Source organism: Coffea arabica, chromosome 11e, assembly GCF_036785885.1.
Source record: "Coffea arabica cultivar ET-39 chromosome 11e, Coffea Arabica ET-39 HiFi, whole genome shotgun sequence".
Classification (NCBI taxonomy): Eukaryota; Viridiplantae; Streptophyta; class Magnoliopsida; order Gentianales; family Rubiaceae; genus Coffea; species Coffea arabica.
The window spans coordinates 50,248,001-50,264,427 of record NC_092331.1 but is presented as its reverse complement, the minus strand read 5'-3'; the positions used below and the strand labels follow the sequence as shown (position 1 = coordinate 50,264,427).

The following is a 16,427-nucleotide window of genomic DNA, read 5'->3' as shown; positions in this document are numbered from 1 at the left end:
TGAAATTGTCAACTCGTCAAGCTCGAGCTTGAATTCGAGTTCAATGAAATTAAGTCAAGGCTCGACTCGATTACCCAAAGTTCGACACGACTCGACTCGTTTGCAGCCCTAGATTGAAATTGATGGAAGTTATATTTTTTTTAATTAATAGAGTTTGAATAAGTGAGGGATAATATTAATTTTGAGAGCTAAGAGATTTTATATTAATAGTTTATTGATAAATGGATATTATTGAAAGTAAGGTGATGTGTATAAATTTTTTTATAAGAAATAGAAATGATTGCATATGAAAATTATAAAGCTTAATTACAGTAATTTGTAGTAGAATTTTTAAAAATTTATTGTTTGATGTTTATGTGACTTATTTTATGTTACTCAAAGTTGTGGTGAATTTGTATTAATATATAGATATAGGTATATAACATATTTTTTTAATATGTATATATGTGTGTGAGTGTGTGTTGTGCATGTTTAGTATTTTATTTGAGGTGATATAATGGTTTATTTTTTTTGTGTTTATATTTTTTGTGGTTTTGTCAATTTGTCATATTTTTATTTTTTGTTTATTTATATATGTGTATATATACATATATATATATGGATATTTAATATTTTATTTGAGCTTGTATGATTGTTTAATATTGTTTTAATGTTTATATATTTTCTGGTTTTGTTTTTTTTTTTATAGATGTGGCATTCTTATTTGTGTTGTGATTCATGTGTGAATATGAATTTTTTTTTAGTTGCATCATGTATATTTTTGTCTATATATCTGTAGGGGCGTGGTTTGAAATATTTGTATGTAAATTTGTGGTAGTTTGGCTATTTTTGTTATAGTTTCGAAGAAAAGTTTATCTTTTTTATTTTGTTTTTTAGTATTATATTTTTGAATTTTTTAATTCTTTAAGTCCGTTGTTTTTGGGGTGTATTAGAAGGATTTTGGAGAAGGGCATGTCTAGAAGTCAATATATGAGTAGGCTGATTAGTAATGTTGGAAATTTTGTAATGTTGGATAATGAGAGAAATTTAATAGTTGGTGAGAAAATTCTGATTTTTTTACAATGAAGATAGACAATTTAGGGAAATATAATTGTTATGTATATATTTTCCAAACAATCAATATTTTTGTCCATACAAATATATAATTTGCAAAAATTTTATATATATATACATATATATATAAACGCACACAAAGAAAGCGCAAGGATACATAAATTATATAAATTTGTATAGCGGAGGCCAAAAAAATTCACATCTGTATCACGGAACTAAGGGTAGCCGCTGCAGTGGTACAACAAACAAAAAGACAAAATTGACAGTAAATTTACAAAGAAACCAGGACAAAAGGGCGTAATCGGAATAAGATGACAAAAGGAAAATTGAGAAAGGAAGCAACAACAGACAAAGTTGTCCACGGGAGGCCCCATAAAATGCTAAAGACAAGAAATGCCAAAATCAAGTGCAGAATCACATTAAAATTGGGACAATTCACTATAGGTGGAGTCTTGGCGCTTTATGTAGTTTAAGATCAACGAAATGGGGTTTTAAAATCATAGGTATAGTTGTAGAGGTCAATTCATCATCCAAATCGAACAACGATTGATATGCCTCGATTGGAGTTGGTCAAACCTATATTTTAAAAAAGTTAATTTAAAATCAACAGCTCAAGAAGGATACTGATTTTACCAAGAGCAATAGGCAATCTACTCTCCCCTTAAAGCTGTGAAATTGTTAGTATTAATAGTTCAATAAAATTTCCATTTCATTTCAACATTATGTTTGTTATTTGCTTATTTGATGTACACGTTACATTTTTCTAGCATCATTAGAGCATAGTTTTCTCTCTAGAATTGAGAGCATCTCTCTCTAGAATTGAGAGCTTCCCTCCTCGGTATTGGAGCAAATACTTTCGAACACCTTTTCACACCACTTTCCACTGTCTGTACCAAAGCCCGCCTAGCTTTCAAAATTTTTCAAATCTCAAGAACACAGCTAGCGGAAATCAGCTGGTCCAAAATTTGGAAAATCCTGAAGGAGTTACGCAGGGGAATAGTGAGGAGTCTAGTAACCCATGAAGAAGATTCAGCTCACTAATGGCCAGTAGCTTCAGTCATCTTCATTTCCTTGCACTTTCTTCTTTTACTTCTTTGTCGTCGTTATTTCGGTTTTCCACTTAGTATCCACCTAACAAAGGGTAGCAGTAGGCTTCTGTGGTACGCATTCAAACTATGAACATCCAGAATTCCAAAAAGGAAGAAGGTTTAGCTTTCCTTTTTAGCTTTTCTTTTATATAACCTAATGTGTTTTGAGTTTGCTGTGTGTTTTTTATCTCTTGTAAACACAGGTGAAAAGGCTGTTTGTTCATCCTAAGATAGTACTGGGAACACTGTAGGGTTTTGGGGGAAGATGGAGGAAGCTCTAGCAACAGCTTTGCGAAGGTTTGATTTATCAGATAAGGAAGTGGGTGGAATAGATTTAAGTAATGATGATGTAGAACAGAGCGTTCAAGATTGTAGAGGAAGTTTGGTAGGCCGAATTATGGGAGATAAGATAGCCAATTTCACTGGGGTAAAACAGTTCACCAACCATGTTTGGGGTTATCCCAGAAACTTACGAGTCACTGAGATAGGCCCAAATGTGTTTCAATTTCAGTTTGAAAGGGAGGAGGATAAGGAAAAGATAGTGGCAGGAGGTCCATGGATTTTAGACAATCAGGTGCTCGTTATTAGGGAGTGGTGTGTAGGATTTGAAAAACAAGCTGAGTGCTTTAGATTTGCCAGCTTCTGGATCCAAATCTGGAATCTCCTGGTACACTAGATGAGTAAGGCAGCGGGGAAGAAAATAGGGGGGATGTTCAGGAAAGTGAGGGAGGTCATATTACCACCTAGGGGTGGAAAGGAGGGGAGGCATATGAAAATATATGCGGAAGTAGATTTGCACCAGCCACTAGTAAGAGGGACAGCAGTGAAACTAAATGGAGAGATGGTCTGGATTGAATTTCGGTACGAATGCTGCCCAGATTTTTGTTATAAGTGTGGTATCATAGAACATGGAGATAAAAATTGCAGAATGGAAATAAGGGCCAATCAATCCCATAGGGAAGCATAGTTTGGACCGTGGATGAGAGCAGGGAATATAATGACATCACCACTTAGGGGTGAACATGGAAAACAAATGCACCCTAAAGGACAATCCAACATACTGGATAGGGTTGACTCAGGAGGAAAGGAGGATGGGATAGGGGAGAGAGCAGTACAACATGAGAGGATGAGATAGAGAGCAGAGGGAAGGGGACAAGATCTGGAGGGAAATGTAGGAAAAGGTAGGGAAGAGGGAGGGTGGGAAAAGGCTTTAGTAATTAGTAATATGGTAGAGAAAACGAGGGAGCCAAGGACATATGAGGTGAGCATGGGAGATCAGGCTTCTGGAAAAGAAATTCAAGTACAAGAGGAGGAGAAAACGACAAGGGAGGTGGAAGGTCACATGGATTTCGAAATGCAGGGAGGCGAGTTAAGAGATGTAATAAAGGAATGGCCAGATAATAAGGAGAATGTTCAGAAGCTAGGAATGGGGGAAGGCCAAGAAATAATGATTCCTCTAGTTTCTGTGAAGGTGGAAAACAAATTAAAGATGCAAAGAGGGTTCTATAGGCTTAAAAGAACACCACTGGGAGAGATAAAAATGAATACTCATGTAGGGGATCAGGAGGAAAAAAGAAAGAAACCTATAGTTAATAAGGAGGGAGAGATAATGGAAGAGGATGGAGGGGAAGAAGGATTTTAGGAACAAGGAAGAAGGAAAAGTCAGAAAATGACTAAAATGAGGGAACTGGAGACAATTCCATTAAAGCCTCCACAGTGTAAATGAAGGTTTTGGTGTGGAATTGTAGAGGTGTAGGAGGACCCTTGACAATTTTCCAACTAAAGGAGGTGATAAATCTCCACTTTCCAAGTGTTGTCTTTTTGGCTGAGACAAAGAATCAGAAAACAATCATAGAAAAGGTTCAAAAACAATTAAAGTTTGATAATTGCTGTGTGGTTAACTCTAATGGTAAAGCAGGAGGACTTGCAATGGTATGGAAGGAAGATATAGAAGTGATAAGTATCGACCAGGGGACTTTCTTCATAGGAATGAAAATGAAAGACAGTGATTCTGGTTGTGAATGGTGGCTGGTGGGAGTTTATGCAAGCACAGATGAGAACACAAGAAAGGTACAGTGGAAAATGATAGAGCAAAAAAAAAGGGAGTGGGGGAACATTGGGTATTGGTAGGGAATTTTAATGATATCAGATCTGGGGAGGAAAAATGGGGAGGGAAGAGGAGACATGAGAGTAGCTTTAAGGAGTTTAATAGGTTTATAGAGGAAAATGAGCTGGTTGATTTAGGCTTTGAAAGGAAATCATGGACATGGTAAAATCAGTGGGAAGGTGAGGGGGAAGTAAAAGAAAGATTGGATAGGTACTTGGCTAATGTCAAATGGTACCAAATGTTTGATAGAGCTCGCTGCAGTCATATAGAAAATGAAGCATCAGACCATAGTATGCTGATTTTGGACCTTAACCCCAATCAGAAGAAGGTAAAAAGAAGATTCTATTTTGATCATCGTTGGGCCAAGAATGAGGAAACCAAAGAGGTGATAGAAAGAGCTTGGGGTTCAGAACATAAAGGATCCAGGATGTACAAGGTAACGAAAAAGATAAAGGAGTGCAGAATGGCATTACTAACATGGAAAAGGAAAAAAACATGGACTCAGGGAAAAGGATCCAGGTGATAAAGGAGAGAATTCAGGAGCTAAAGGATAGCAACATCATAGGAAAAAAGGGCCAGTTGGTGGAACTGAAGTTGCAACTGAGTAAGGCATATCGAGAGGAGGAATTATACTGTAGCCAAAAGGCAAGGACAAGGTGGTTACAGGAAGAAGACAAAAACATAGCTTTTTTCCATGCGAGTGTAATGAATGCAAGGAAACAAAGGCAAATCACATGTCTGCAAAAGAATAATGGACAATGGCGCAAGAACGAGCAGGAAGTGAAGGAGGAAATTTGTGGATATTATAAATAGCTGCTCACTGCTAGAGAAGCTAATCAAATAGAGGAAACACTACAGGGAGTTCCCAATACTATATAACACGACAGATGAACGAACACCTGATTCGACCTGTGAGTGAACAAGAGATACATAAGGCATTGCTTTCCATGCATCCAAACAAATCACCTGGGATAGATGGTATGTCTCCTCTTTTTTTCAAAAAATATTGGAATATTGTTAGACTAGATGTGGTAAATGCAGTCACTAGTTTCTTCCACTCTGGTAACATGCTTAAGGTTGTCAATGAAACTTTGATTACTTTGATCCCTAAGGTGGAACATCCCATCAATCTGACTCAGTACAGACCTATTAGCTTGTGTAACACCTTGTACAAAATCATCTCAAAAGTGCTTACTAATAGACTTAAAGTTGTCCTAAACAAATGCATTAGTGAGTCGCAGTCAGCTTTTGTGCCAGGTAGACAAATAGTGGATAATGTTCTCATTGCTCATGAAGTGATGCATTTTTTGAAAAATAAAAGAAAAGGTAAGACAGGATTCATGGCTATTAAACTTGACATGTCTAAAGCGTACGATAGAGTGGAATGAAAATTCATAGGAAGAATGATGATGCATATGGGTTTCTGTCCTATCTTTTTTAGGTGGATCATGGCTTGCATTTCTTCAGTGTCTTATTCCTTCAATCTTAATGGAGCTAAGGTGGGATATATTAATTCGAGTAGAGGCCTGAGACAAGGAGATCCCCTCTCCCCTTATTTCTTCTTAATCTGTGCAGAAAGTTTGTCTCATTTGATACACACAAAGGTTGAAAATAAGCTGATCACAGGAGTTAAAGTAAGCAAGAATAGTCTGCAAATATCACATTTATTTTTTGCAGACGATTCTCTGGTTTGCTGCAAGGCAACAATCCAGAAGGCTAAGCAAGTGAAAGAAATGTTACAAAGATATTTGATGGCTTCAGGACAGCTAGTGAATTTTGAGAAATCTATTGTGTACTATAGTAGGAACATCCAAAGGACAAGAAGAGTAGATATCTGTCAGGAGTTGGGGAAATTAAAGGAGGCAACAAATGGAAAATATCTGGGGCTATCAATGGCAATAGGAAGGACAAAGAACCCAATGTTTGGGTACATTAAAAGTGCAGTAATCAAAAAGCTAAAAGGTTGGACAAACAAAATGTTGAGTATGGCAAGAAAAGAAGTGCTCATCAAATCGGTGATACTTGCGATGCCCAACTACGTAATGGCCTGCTTTAAACCTCTGTTTCTAAACTCGGACCGGATCGGTCGGTCCGACCAATCGAATTGAGAACCGGCTAGTTAGCCGGTCCGAGTTAACTCTGAAAATCAGAAATTTAAAGACTTGGTCAAACCAGTTCAAAACCCGGGTTTGACCGAATTTGACCTGATTTGACCGAAAAAAGAACCCGGTTTCTTCTTCTTTTTTTTTATTTTTTTTGAAAGGTCAAAATATTTTTAATATTATGTTTTGACCCTTAAGTTGTTAAAAATTATTAATATATCTCAAATATTTCATACTTTATAAATGTTGTCTTAAAATTTGGTGTTATTTTTCAATTAAATCCATAATTTTAATTCTAAACTTGTTAATGCTCATTAAATAATATAAATTGCTACTTGATTGTTCTAATTTATTTATATTTTCTTATTAAATATATTTGAAACATCAAATATATATGAATATACCTTTTATTAATATTAACATGTTATTAGGTATTTTATATATAATATTTTAATTTTTAAATAATTTTTATTTATGACATCATCTGGTTGAACCCCGATCGAATCCGGTTGAACCCATTGACCCCTGACCCCTGAGTTTGACTGATTCGATATCCGGTTCAGTTCTGAAAATATAGCTTCAAACTACCAAAAGAACTGTGTGATGACATTTACAAGAGTATTGCAAATTTCTGGTGGGGAAATACTGAGCAGGAAAAGAAACTCCACTGGATTAGCTGGATGAAACTTGCTGAAGTAAAAGGAAAGGGGGGGATGGTGAGGAGTTCAAAAGTTACAAGATGGGTTAGAAGATTTGTTGATCTTCAGTGGTTAGGAATGTACACATGGAATTGTCTGCTGAGGTTTTGTGTTCAGAGTTTGGGTTGGTTGAGAGTGGATACACTGTTGACTATAAACGGATTAGCGCAAAGAATGTAGATAAGGTTGCTATGAAGGGGTACAATGACCTAGAATTTCTTGGAGAGATTAGGCAAAATGGTGACAGAGTTATGAACATGGGCAAAAAAACTAAGTTTTATGCGCCGTATATGAAAGTGTTGCCACGGCTGTTACATCTGATAATAACTCATAACATTGTACCTAAAGCCGAAAGTATCACTTCCGTTAGTGCATTAGAAAGAGTTATATTGTGGCATATGTTACACAAACAACCCGTTAACATAGACAATTTGATCATTGCAATAATGCTCAATAGGATTAGGAAGATTAAGAGCAGGGAGAATAAGAGAACACATCTCCTTTTTGGTATGTTGCTGACCAGGCTCTTTAGGCGCTTTAATGTGCCATTCTTGGCTGATCATATTAACAAAGGATTTTACGCCCAAAAAATGGGAGTATCGTACTTCAAAAAACTGGCATTCAAAGCTGAAGATGGTGGTTGGATGTGGAAGAAATCCTATACCTCTGATGCTGTCATTGGTCAGACTGGGGACGCGAATAGAAAAGTTGAAGAAATAAAAGAGATGGATAAGGGGGGGAAGTGTGCTGGGGTCGAGGTACGGCCTGTTGTGGGGGAAAAGGCACACCTTGAAAATGTTGTCATACTATCTAAACAAACCAGAAAATGGGCAAGTGTATGTGACAATGTTATTTTACTCCTTTTTGTTTCTTCTTCTCCATGGCAACACAGGAGCATAACCCAATATTTGTATGACTAGGTTGTAGATAAAGTGACACAAATTTTACAAAGGGTTGGTGCCATCGAAGTAAAGGACTGCGGATTTGAGACATTGCCATTTCTACGAGATGTAAGACATGCTCTTGCATTTTCCTGTAATCCCCTTTATATATGCTAATACCTTATTGTCCAGTGTCTACCACAAGCTTCCGGCGTAGCACCTGATGAATTAAAAGAAGCCGTATGCTTTCATGTCAGAGAACTCGTCCCGCAGATATATGTTAAAGTATCGGTACTGTCAATGGCTAACAATGATCTCGCTTTCATTTGATTATTGTAATCATGTCAATCATTGTTCACAACTGTGTCAGTACACTAGATAGGCAGCATCTCTTTGATATTACAAGAGAAGAATTGGAGCAAGTGATGCTTCAGGAGACATGTCTCAATGACAAAGTAAGTTTTTTATGCGATTGCACAGGCCTACCTTGTTCACTGATCTCGCTTTGTATTTTCACTCTTATTGAATGTTTGAATTTCTTCCATTCTGTGAAGATTGTGACCCAGTACCTTCACCTACTCCAGAAAGAATATAAGCAATTTGTTTCTTCAATCCTATGTTTTGGGTACGTAAAAAAAATTATTGTATGTGCTGTTGTGCCTTGCAAAATGTGGACCTAATACTTGCTTCTCAATCACTTCGTTATAGCTGAAATGCGTGTTAGACTATTCATGCATATCTCCCGCAACCAAAAAGACATTCATTGATCAAAGCAATGACGACTCCATGACAAATCCTGAAAAGGTAAACATTAACTATCATTCTCGCCTTAACATTCTTATACAATATGAGTAGCAGCTGCATGTTAGTGGAATTGGATTCAGCCTAATATGCCTTAGCTTTTAACACATTCGACATTGCTTGTTGTATGCGATTGCAGATTTTTTTTCCAATCATTTATTCAAATCATTGGTTGCTCATGATTGCACATGTTAAGGACAAAGAAGTGTACATTGTTGATTCTATGGATAATTACAAAACCTTCTACCAAAGTTTGATGCAATCTGTGGTGAGTAAACTTCAAAATCGTACCTTAGATTCATTTCCGAAAAAGGTAACATATTTCTAACATTCGATACTTGCTGTATTTATTTTCTTTGTAGGAATGGATTTTGATGGAAATTTTCCACGAAAATCAATCCTGGACATTTATTCTTGTAAAACACAAACTAAAACAGACAGACGTGGCAAGTTGCGGGGTTTTCACCTTGAAGTTTGCGTAATGTTGGGCAAAGGGGTGTCAGCCACAATTTGTAAATGCACAAATGGACAACCCCTTGTGGCAAGCTCACTTTATTGCGTTTGACATTATTTCTGAATGTATGTACAGTTTGATGTTATCATTGCTAGAAAATTTATTGCCTGGGAGATCGCTTTGGGGAAACTTGCGGACCCGTTCGCTTATGCTGCTTTCCTGACAGAGAATAAACAGGCACATGAGGCTGTAACCAGAGGAGATTTGTAAGATGATGCTACCAAGGATGTGGGGCGACAGGAAACAGGGAACGGTACATTATGTCTCGCCTTTACTGTAATTGGTTCGTTGCATATGAAGGCAATATTAAATTTTAAATTCTTTAGGGCTGTAGCAAATTATTGGTAGGAAATTAATCATTGTATAAAGGAAACCATAAAAAGTGTATGTACCTCTGTTCCGATGCATCTCCTCGTGACCATCGCATTCAGAAATTGCTTTTCTACTCCCGCTATTCCATTATTGCAGGGTTGCTGCTCACGACATTGTAATAAATTCTCGACCCCAGAACTTTGCTTTACACTTTCCAATTCCTCTTGTTTGATTTCGCATTATGACATTCAAATGGATCTCACATGCAAAATTCATGTGCTGAAATGCTGTATGCCTTCAATTTTTCCCCAGTCGAAGGTACAAGGGTAACAAAAAGCCCGTCAGAACTTGCGTCCGTCAATGATTCAAATAAGAAGTTTCTTATTCTTGATTTGAATGGGGTGCTTCTGAGCAGTGCATTTACAAGGATGACAAGAAAATGGTGAGGAAATGGTAAGGAGTTCAAAAGTTACAAGATGGGTTGAAAAATTATGGGTTTCAAGGAAGGGCGGAGAAGGGAGAAAAGAATAAAGGGGATTATAGGAATATGAACAACATGATGCAAAAAATTTAGAGAGAGTTGTACCATGATATAAGATATGAAAGTACTAGGAGACGTCTAATGGATAAGGGACAGAAAAAAGAAGAAGGAAATGAAGATGCATTTTCACATTTTTTAAAACTCACCCGAACATATCAGTAAACAACTTTTTTTTTAAAATTTGTGTTCAGATTTATCGGAACTGCTACCGTAAATATTCACAGTCAACAATTTTATGGCTACAACATACCACTTACACTTGTTTGTCAAGAAATGCAATGATCAAATTAGTTATAGATTTTTATAATAGTGCAAGTACTGGTAGATGGGTATTTATTAATATAATTTATCGGATATCGATACATTTTTCAAAAACTATTTCTAATCTTCCCAACCAACCTAACCTTCTCATTCACTATATTTAACAATCCTTCTGTTATGTAAATCATTATACATTACAATTTTTTTAGCATGTCATGCATCACTTATTTCAAATTTTCTGTAATATATACATATATACATATGCATATATATTTTATTTATTATTCTGTACAATAATATAAAAAGATGTAAAAATATTATTTTCATTTTCAATACAATTCCGGGTCTAGGACGTGTCAAAATACTACAGTGTCGAATTACGCATAAGTTTGGGGAAAAATTATGGAATAATTGTTGGATAATTAAGGAGCATAATGAAATTTTTTTTTGGATGATTCAGCAGCCGAATTTGTAAATTTCAATTTATGCAATCAACTCGTAGGGGACCATGACAAAATAAAATGAACAACATCGCTTATTCTACCCTTGCAATCAAATAAAATCAACAACCCATTTGCTAAACCCAACTCTTTAATTATTTCGCTAATCTTTTTAATGGCGAATTGTGAATTACTAACACTTAAATTTATCAAATATAAAGAAAACTGTGAATTTGCTGATGTGTCATGACTAATATCTGCGGCTGCACAGTGCATATGGCCTGTAAAGATTGGACTAAATTTCAAGGCGGGAACATGCTTTCGTCTTTTCGTAATACGCGATTGGAACCGCCAGTGTTGTCGCCCCTAAGCAAATGTGAAGGGGTACGGTGCAGTAGTCATTCAAAAACGTTGCCTTCTAATCTCATATTGGAATTCACGTTGAAAGGTGGGCCACCATTGAAGCCACACCGTTCATTATCTGTCCAACCGTACACCTTTGTGCATCTTCTTCTATAAGCAAGACTGGCGCCAGTCTTGTCATCTTGGGGAATTACACCCCAATCGAGCTAAATTTGCTCTCTAGCACAAGCTCCCTGTAACCCATGTGACTCGTATGATCACCGGAGCCAAATTTTCTGCTGCCTTAAAAAATATAACTGGTGTGCCTTACACCAGTTGTTGAACCTAGTTGGGTTTTATTAATCCACTAACTCGTACAACGGCTTCCGTAGGCTCCCATCCAACATAAATTAAGATACAGTAAGTGATACAAATATATTCTTACTGATGATAAAAAAATCTCTCTTGCATGCCCCATTCAACCTAGATTAGGATACGTATTTGTTTACTTGAATGGAGAAAAGCCAAGTATGGCCGGTGTTTTATGCGAGAACTGCCTGGCATTTTTTGTCATCCCAACTTCATAACGCGTTTTGGGCAAACGAGTAGTCAAAGGTCATGAAGGAGGAAAGATTTAAAAAGCTGGTGTTTTAACCTTCTCAAATTATTTTCGGGGGACGATACTCCGAATTCAAGCAAATTCGTTTTGATGCCTAAAAATGGGTACTCCGATTACAATGGAGCAAACCCAAGAAAAGCGTATATTGAAGTGGACAAGGGTTACTTTATAACTCAAATACATAATTTGGTTAGTAGTACTCTGCTTAAATGTGCACTGTGGTATTACTTGTGCAACATGAAAGCCATAAAGTCCGTTTTGTTTAACCGTCTTCAATTCGTTTATTGTAATAATCAAGTTACAAACTTGTTCCAAGCAAATAGGGGTAGGAAAAGCATAAAGAGTTATTCTTGTCCACCAAAATGGATTTATTATTGTTTCAGCCAAAGGAGGAACTGAATCCGCTAATGGGAAAATGAGTACCGTCATCTTATAACGGAGGATAGGCAGAAAATAGTTGGTATTTTATTCAAAAATATTTTTATTTGTATTTTATCCCTTAAATTAAGTTGTGTATGGAACAATGGGTACTCTTTTGTTGTATTGGAGGAATGGCGTAAACAGCTGGTATTTTCTTCGAAAACGGTTGCATTGTTATTCGACCCACAACTAAATGTATTTGTAGAAGGGAAAATGAGTACCCTGTTGTTCTAATGGTGGAAACACATAAAAAACTGGTATTTTATTGGAAAAATCATTGTTATTATTGTATTCGGAAAAACATGTCTATCTACGGAAATGGGTATTCTGTTCTCATATTCCTACTGAACCCGTCCACATCTGGTCTTCTACAGCGGAGTAGTGCAATTCAGAAATATGCATTCGATTTGGTTCTTCTAATTTTCCCAAAAATAAATTTAGATGTAGTGCCTACTGTGAATTATTATCGCACTAACCTAACTTAGGTTCGTTAACCGTAGTCCTCAAAAGGATGCCTGAAAGAGGTCAAACTGCTCTTAACCACTCAGTCGATGCACTGCAAGCTCCTCCATTTAAACTCATGTCCGTCATCCATATCTCCTCCTATAAGAGTTTCACACAACTAAAATTCTTCCTTGCATGCCCATTCACCCCCGTATTGGTTTCGCACAACAGCCTTCGCTATTGCATGCCGCTTCAGTTTCATACAACCATCTTCTGTAAGTTTCGCATCTTCCTTTACCACCTGTAACATGTAACTAGACGAAAGATTCGCTTCGTTCTGTATGTTCTAACTCCTGAATCGACCAGCTTCTTCGTAACATAATCCTTTTCCAGACTGACTCATGACACTTGGACGACTTCCTGAAATACATGTCCTCAACAACGGAGGCATGGTCGGCTGCGTTCAAGATGAGGTCTTACCACTTCACCACATTGGAGTGAAGTGGATAGTTGAGGAAGCGCTGGTTCGGTTAGATAGGTTTTCCGGAGTGGAGTTTTCGCAGTCGATGCTGATGTCTTGCATCCCCGTTCGCAACCCCATTGCAAACGAGGAAGTATTCCGGACGCTGGTCAAGTGGCGCCGTCGTCCACTCCCCCTTATTCAGAACCTGAAGGCATTTTATATCATGACCTACAATGCCTGGTTTGTGGGCAATGAGGAATTTGTTGCACATTTCCTCAGTCTAAAATCACTGCTCCATACTGACGTGTGGATCCACTTCGGCGCCAACTTTGAAGACTGATCTGTAACACGATTTCTGGCTGAACAGGGGTATCCTGCAGTATGACACGCAACGTTGCCATTGCGGACAACCTTCACACCGCAAAAATTTTCTGGAATCTATCAGCTGTAGAAGATTTGTTGATCTTCAGTGGTTAGGAATGTACACATGAAATTGTCTGCTGAAGTTTTGTGTTCAGAGTTTGGGTTGATTGACAGTGGATACACTGTTGACTATAAACGGATTAGCGCAAAGAATGTAGATAAGGTTGCTGTGAAGGGGTACAATGACCTAGAATTTTTTGGAGAGATTAGGCAAAATGGTGACAGAGTTATGAACATGGGCAAAAAAACTAAGTTTTATGCGCCGTATATGAAAGTGTTGCCACGGCTGTTACATCTGATAATAACTCATAACATTGTACCTAAAGTCGGAAGTATCACTTCCATTAGTGCATTAGAAAGAGTTATATTGTGGCATATGTTATACAAACAACCCGTTAACATAGGCAATTTGATCATTGCAACAATGCTCAACAGGATTAGGAAGATTAAGAGTAGGGAGAATAAGAGAATACATCTCCCTTTTGGTATGTTGCTGACCAGGCACTTTAGGCACTTTAATGTGCCATTCTTGGTTGACTATATTGACAAAGGATTTTACGTCCAAAAAATGGGAGTATCGTACTTCAAAAAATTGGCATTTAAAGCTGAAGATGGTGTTTGGATGTGGAAGAAATCCTATACCTCTGATGCTGTCATTGGTCAGACTGGGGACGCGAATAAAAATGTTGAAGAAATAAAAGAGATGAATAAGGAGGGGAAGTGTGTCGGGGTCGAGGTGCGGCTGGTTGTGGGGGAAAAGGCACACCTTGAAGATGTTGTCATACTATCTGAACAAACCAGAAAAACGGCAAGTGTATGTGACAATGTTATTTTACTCTTTTTTTGTTTCTTCTTCTCGATGGCAACACAGGAGCATAACCCAATATTTGTATGACTAGGTTGTGGATAAAGTGACATAAATTTTACAAAGGGTTGGTACCATCGAAGTGAAGGACTGTGGATTTGAGACATTGCTATTTCTACGAGATGTAAGACATGCTCTTGCGCTTTCCTGTAATCCCCTTTATATATGCTAATACCTTTATTGTCCAGTGTCTACCACAAGCTTCCGGCGTAACACCTGATGAATTGAAAGAAGCCGTATGCTTTCATGTCAGAGAACTAGTCCCGCAGATGTATGTTAAAGTATCGGTACTGTCAATGGCTAACAATGATCTCGCTTTCATCTGATTATTGTAATCATGTCAATCATTGTTCACAGTTGTGGTAGTACACTAGATAGGCAGCATCTCTTTGATATTACAAGAGAAGAACTGGAGCAAGTGATGCTTCAGGAGACATGTCTCAATGACAAAGTAAGTTTTTTATGCGATTGCACAGGCCTACCTTGTTCACTGATCTCGCTTTGTATTTCCACTCTTATTGAATGTTTGAATTTGTTCCATTCTGTGAAGATTGTGATCCAGTACCTTCACTTACTCCAGAAATAATATAAGCAATTTGTTTTCTTCAATCCTATATTTTGGGTACGTAAGGAAAATTATTGTATGTGCTGTTGTGCCTTGCAAAATGTGGACCTAATACTTGCTTCTCAATCACTTCATTGTAGCTGAAATGCGTGTTAGACTATCCATGCATATCTCCCGCAACCAAAAAAATATTCGTTGATCAAAGCAATGACGACTCCATGACAAATCCTGAAAAGGTAAACATTAACTATCATTCTCGCCTTAACATTCTTATACAATATGAGTAGCAGCTGCATGTTAGTGGAATTGGATTCAGCCTAATATGCCTTAGCTTTTAACACATTCAACATTGCTTGTTGTATGCAATTACAGATTTTTTTGCCAATCATTTATTCAAATCATTAGTTGCTCATGATTGCACATGTCAAGGACAAAGAAGTGTACATTGTTGATTCTATGAACAATTACAAAACCTTCTACCAAGGTTTGATGCAATCTGTGGTGAGTAAACTTCAAAATCGTACCTTAGTTTCATTTCCGAAGAAGGTAACATATTTCTAACATTCGATACTTGCTGTATTTATTTCCTTTTTAGGAATGGATTTTGATGGAAATTTTTCACGAAAATCAACCCTGGACATTTATTTTTGTAAAACACAAACTAAAACAAATAGACACAGCAAGTTGCGGGGTTTTCACCTTGAAATTTGCGCAATGTTGGGCAAAGGGGTGTCAGCCACAATTTGTAAGTGCACAAATAGACAACCCTTTGTGGCAAGTTCACTTTATTGCGTCTGACATTGTTTCTGAATGTATGTACAGCTTGATGTTGTCATTGCTAGAAAATTTATTGCCTGAGAGATCGTTATGGGAAAACTTGCTGACCCGTTCGCTTATGCTGCTTTCCTGATAGAGAATAAACAGGCACATGAACCTGTAACCAGAGGAGATTTCCAAGATGATGCTACCAAGGATATGGGGCATCAGGAAACAGGGAACGGTACATTATGTCTCGCCTTTACTGCAATTGGCTCGTTGCATATGAAGGCAATATTAAATTTTAAATTCTTTAGGGCTGTAGCAGATTATTGGTACGAAATTAATCATTGTATAACCATAAAAAGTGTATGTACCTTTGTTTCGATGCATCTCCTCGTGACTATCGCATTCAGAAATTGTTTTTCTACTCCCGCTATTCCATTATTGCAGGGTTGCTGCTCACGACATTGTAATAAATTCTCGACCTCAGAACATTGCTTTACACTTTCCAATTCCTCTTGTTTGATTTCGCATTATGACATTCAAATTGGATCTCACAAGCAAAATTCATGTGCTGAAATGCTGTATGCCTTCAATTTTTCCCCAGTTGAAGTACAAGGGTAACAAAAAATCCGCCAGAACTTGCGTCCGCCAATGATTCAAAGAAAAAGTTTCTTATTCTTGATTTGAATGGAGTGCTTCTGTGCAATGCATTTACAAGGATGACCA

At 37.2% G+C, this 16,427-nt stretch overlaps 1 protein-coding gene across 1 annotated transcript; it reads left to right on the top strand.

Annotated features, from left to right (window-relative positions):
- The first annotated feature begins 3,863 nt into the window (after nt 1-3,863).
- On the top strand, nt 3,864-5,061 carry LOC140021355 (uncharacterized). Its single transcript, XM_072072110.1, has 3 exons — nt 3,864-4,211; nt 4,421-4,576; nt 4,675-5,061. Exons 1-3 carry the CDS (start codon nt 3,864-3,866, stop codon nt 5,059-5,061), a joined length of 891 nt encoding a protein of 296 aa, XP_071928211.1.
- The last annotated feature ends 11,366 nt before the right edge of the window (nt 5,062-16,427 follow it).

What these genes read in the sequence shown, in the direction of transcription:
- LOC140021355 (XM_072072110.1), top strand. Translation starts at nt 3,864, where the DNA reads ATGAAGGTTTTGGTGTGGAATTGTAGAGGTGTAGGAGGACCCTTGACA. An exon ending in CAGATGAGAACACAAGAAAG is followed by an intron (nt 4,212 to 4,420) that starts GTACAGTGGAAA and finishes TGGTAAAATCAG; the next exon opens with TGGGAAGGTGAGGGGGAAGT. An exon ending in TTAACCCCAATCAGAAGAAG is followed by an intron (nt 4,577 to 4,674) that starts GTAAAAAGAAGA and finishes TAAAGGATCCAG; the next exon opens with GATGTACAAGGTAACGAAAA.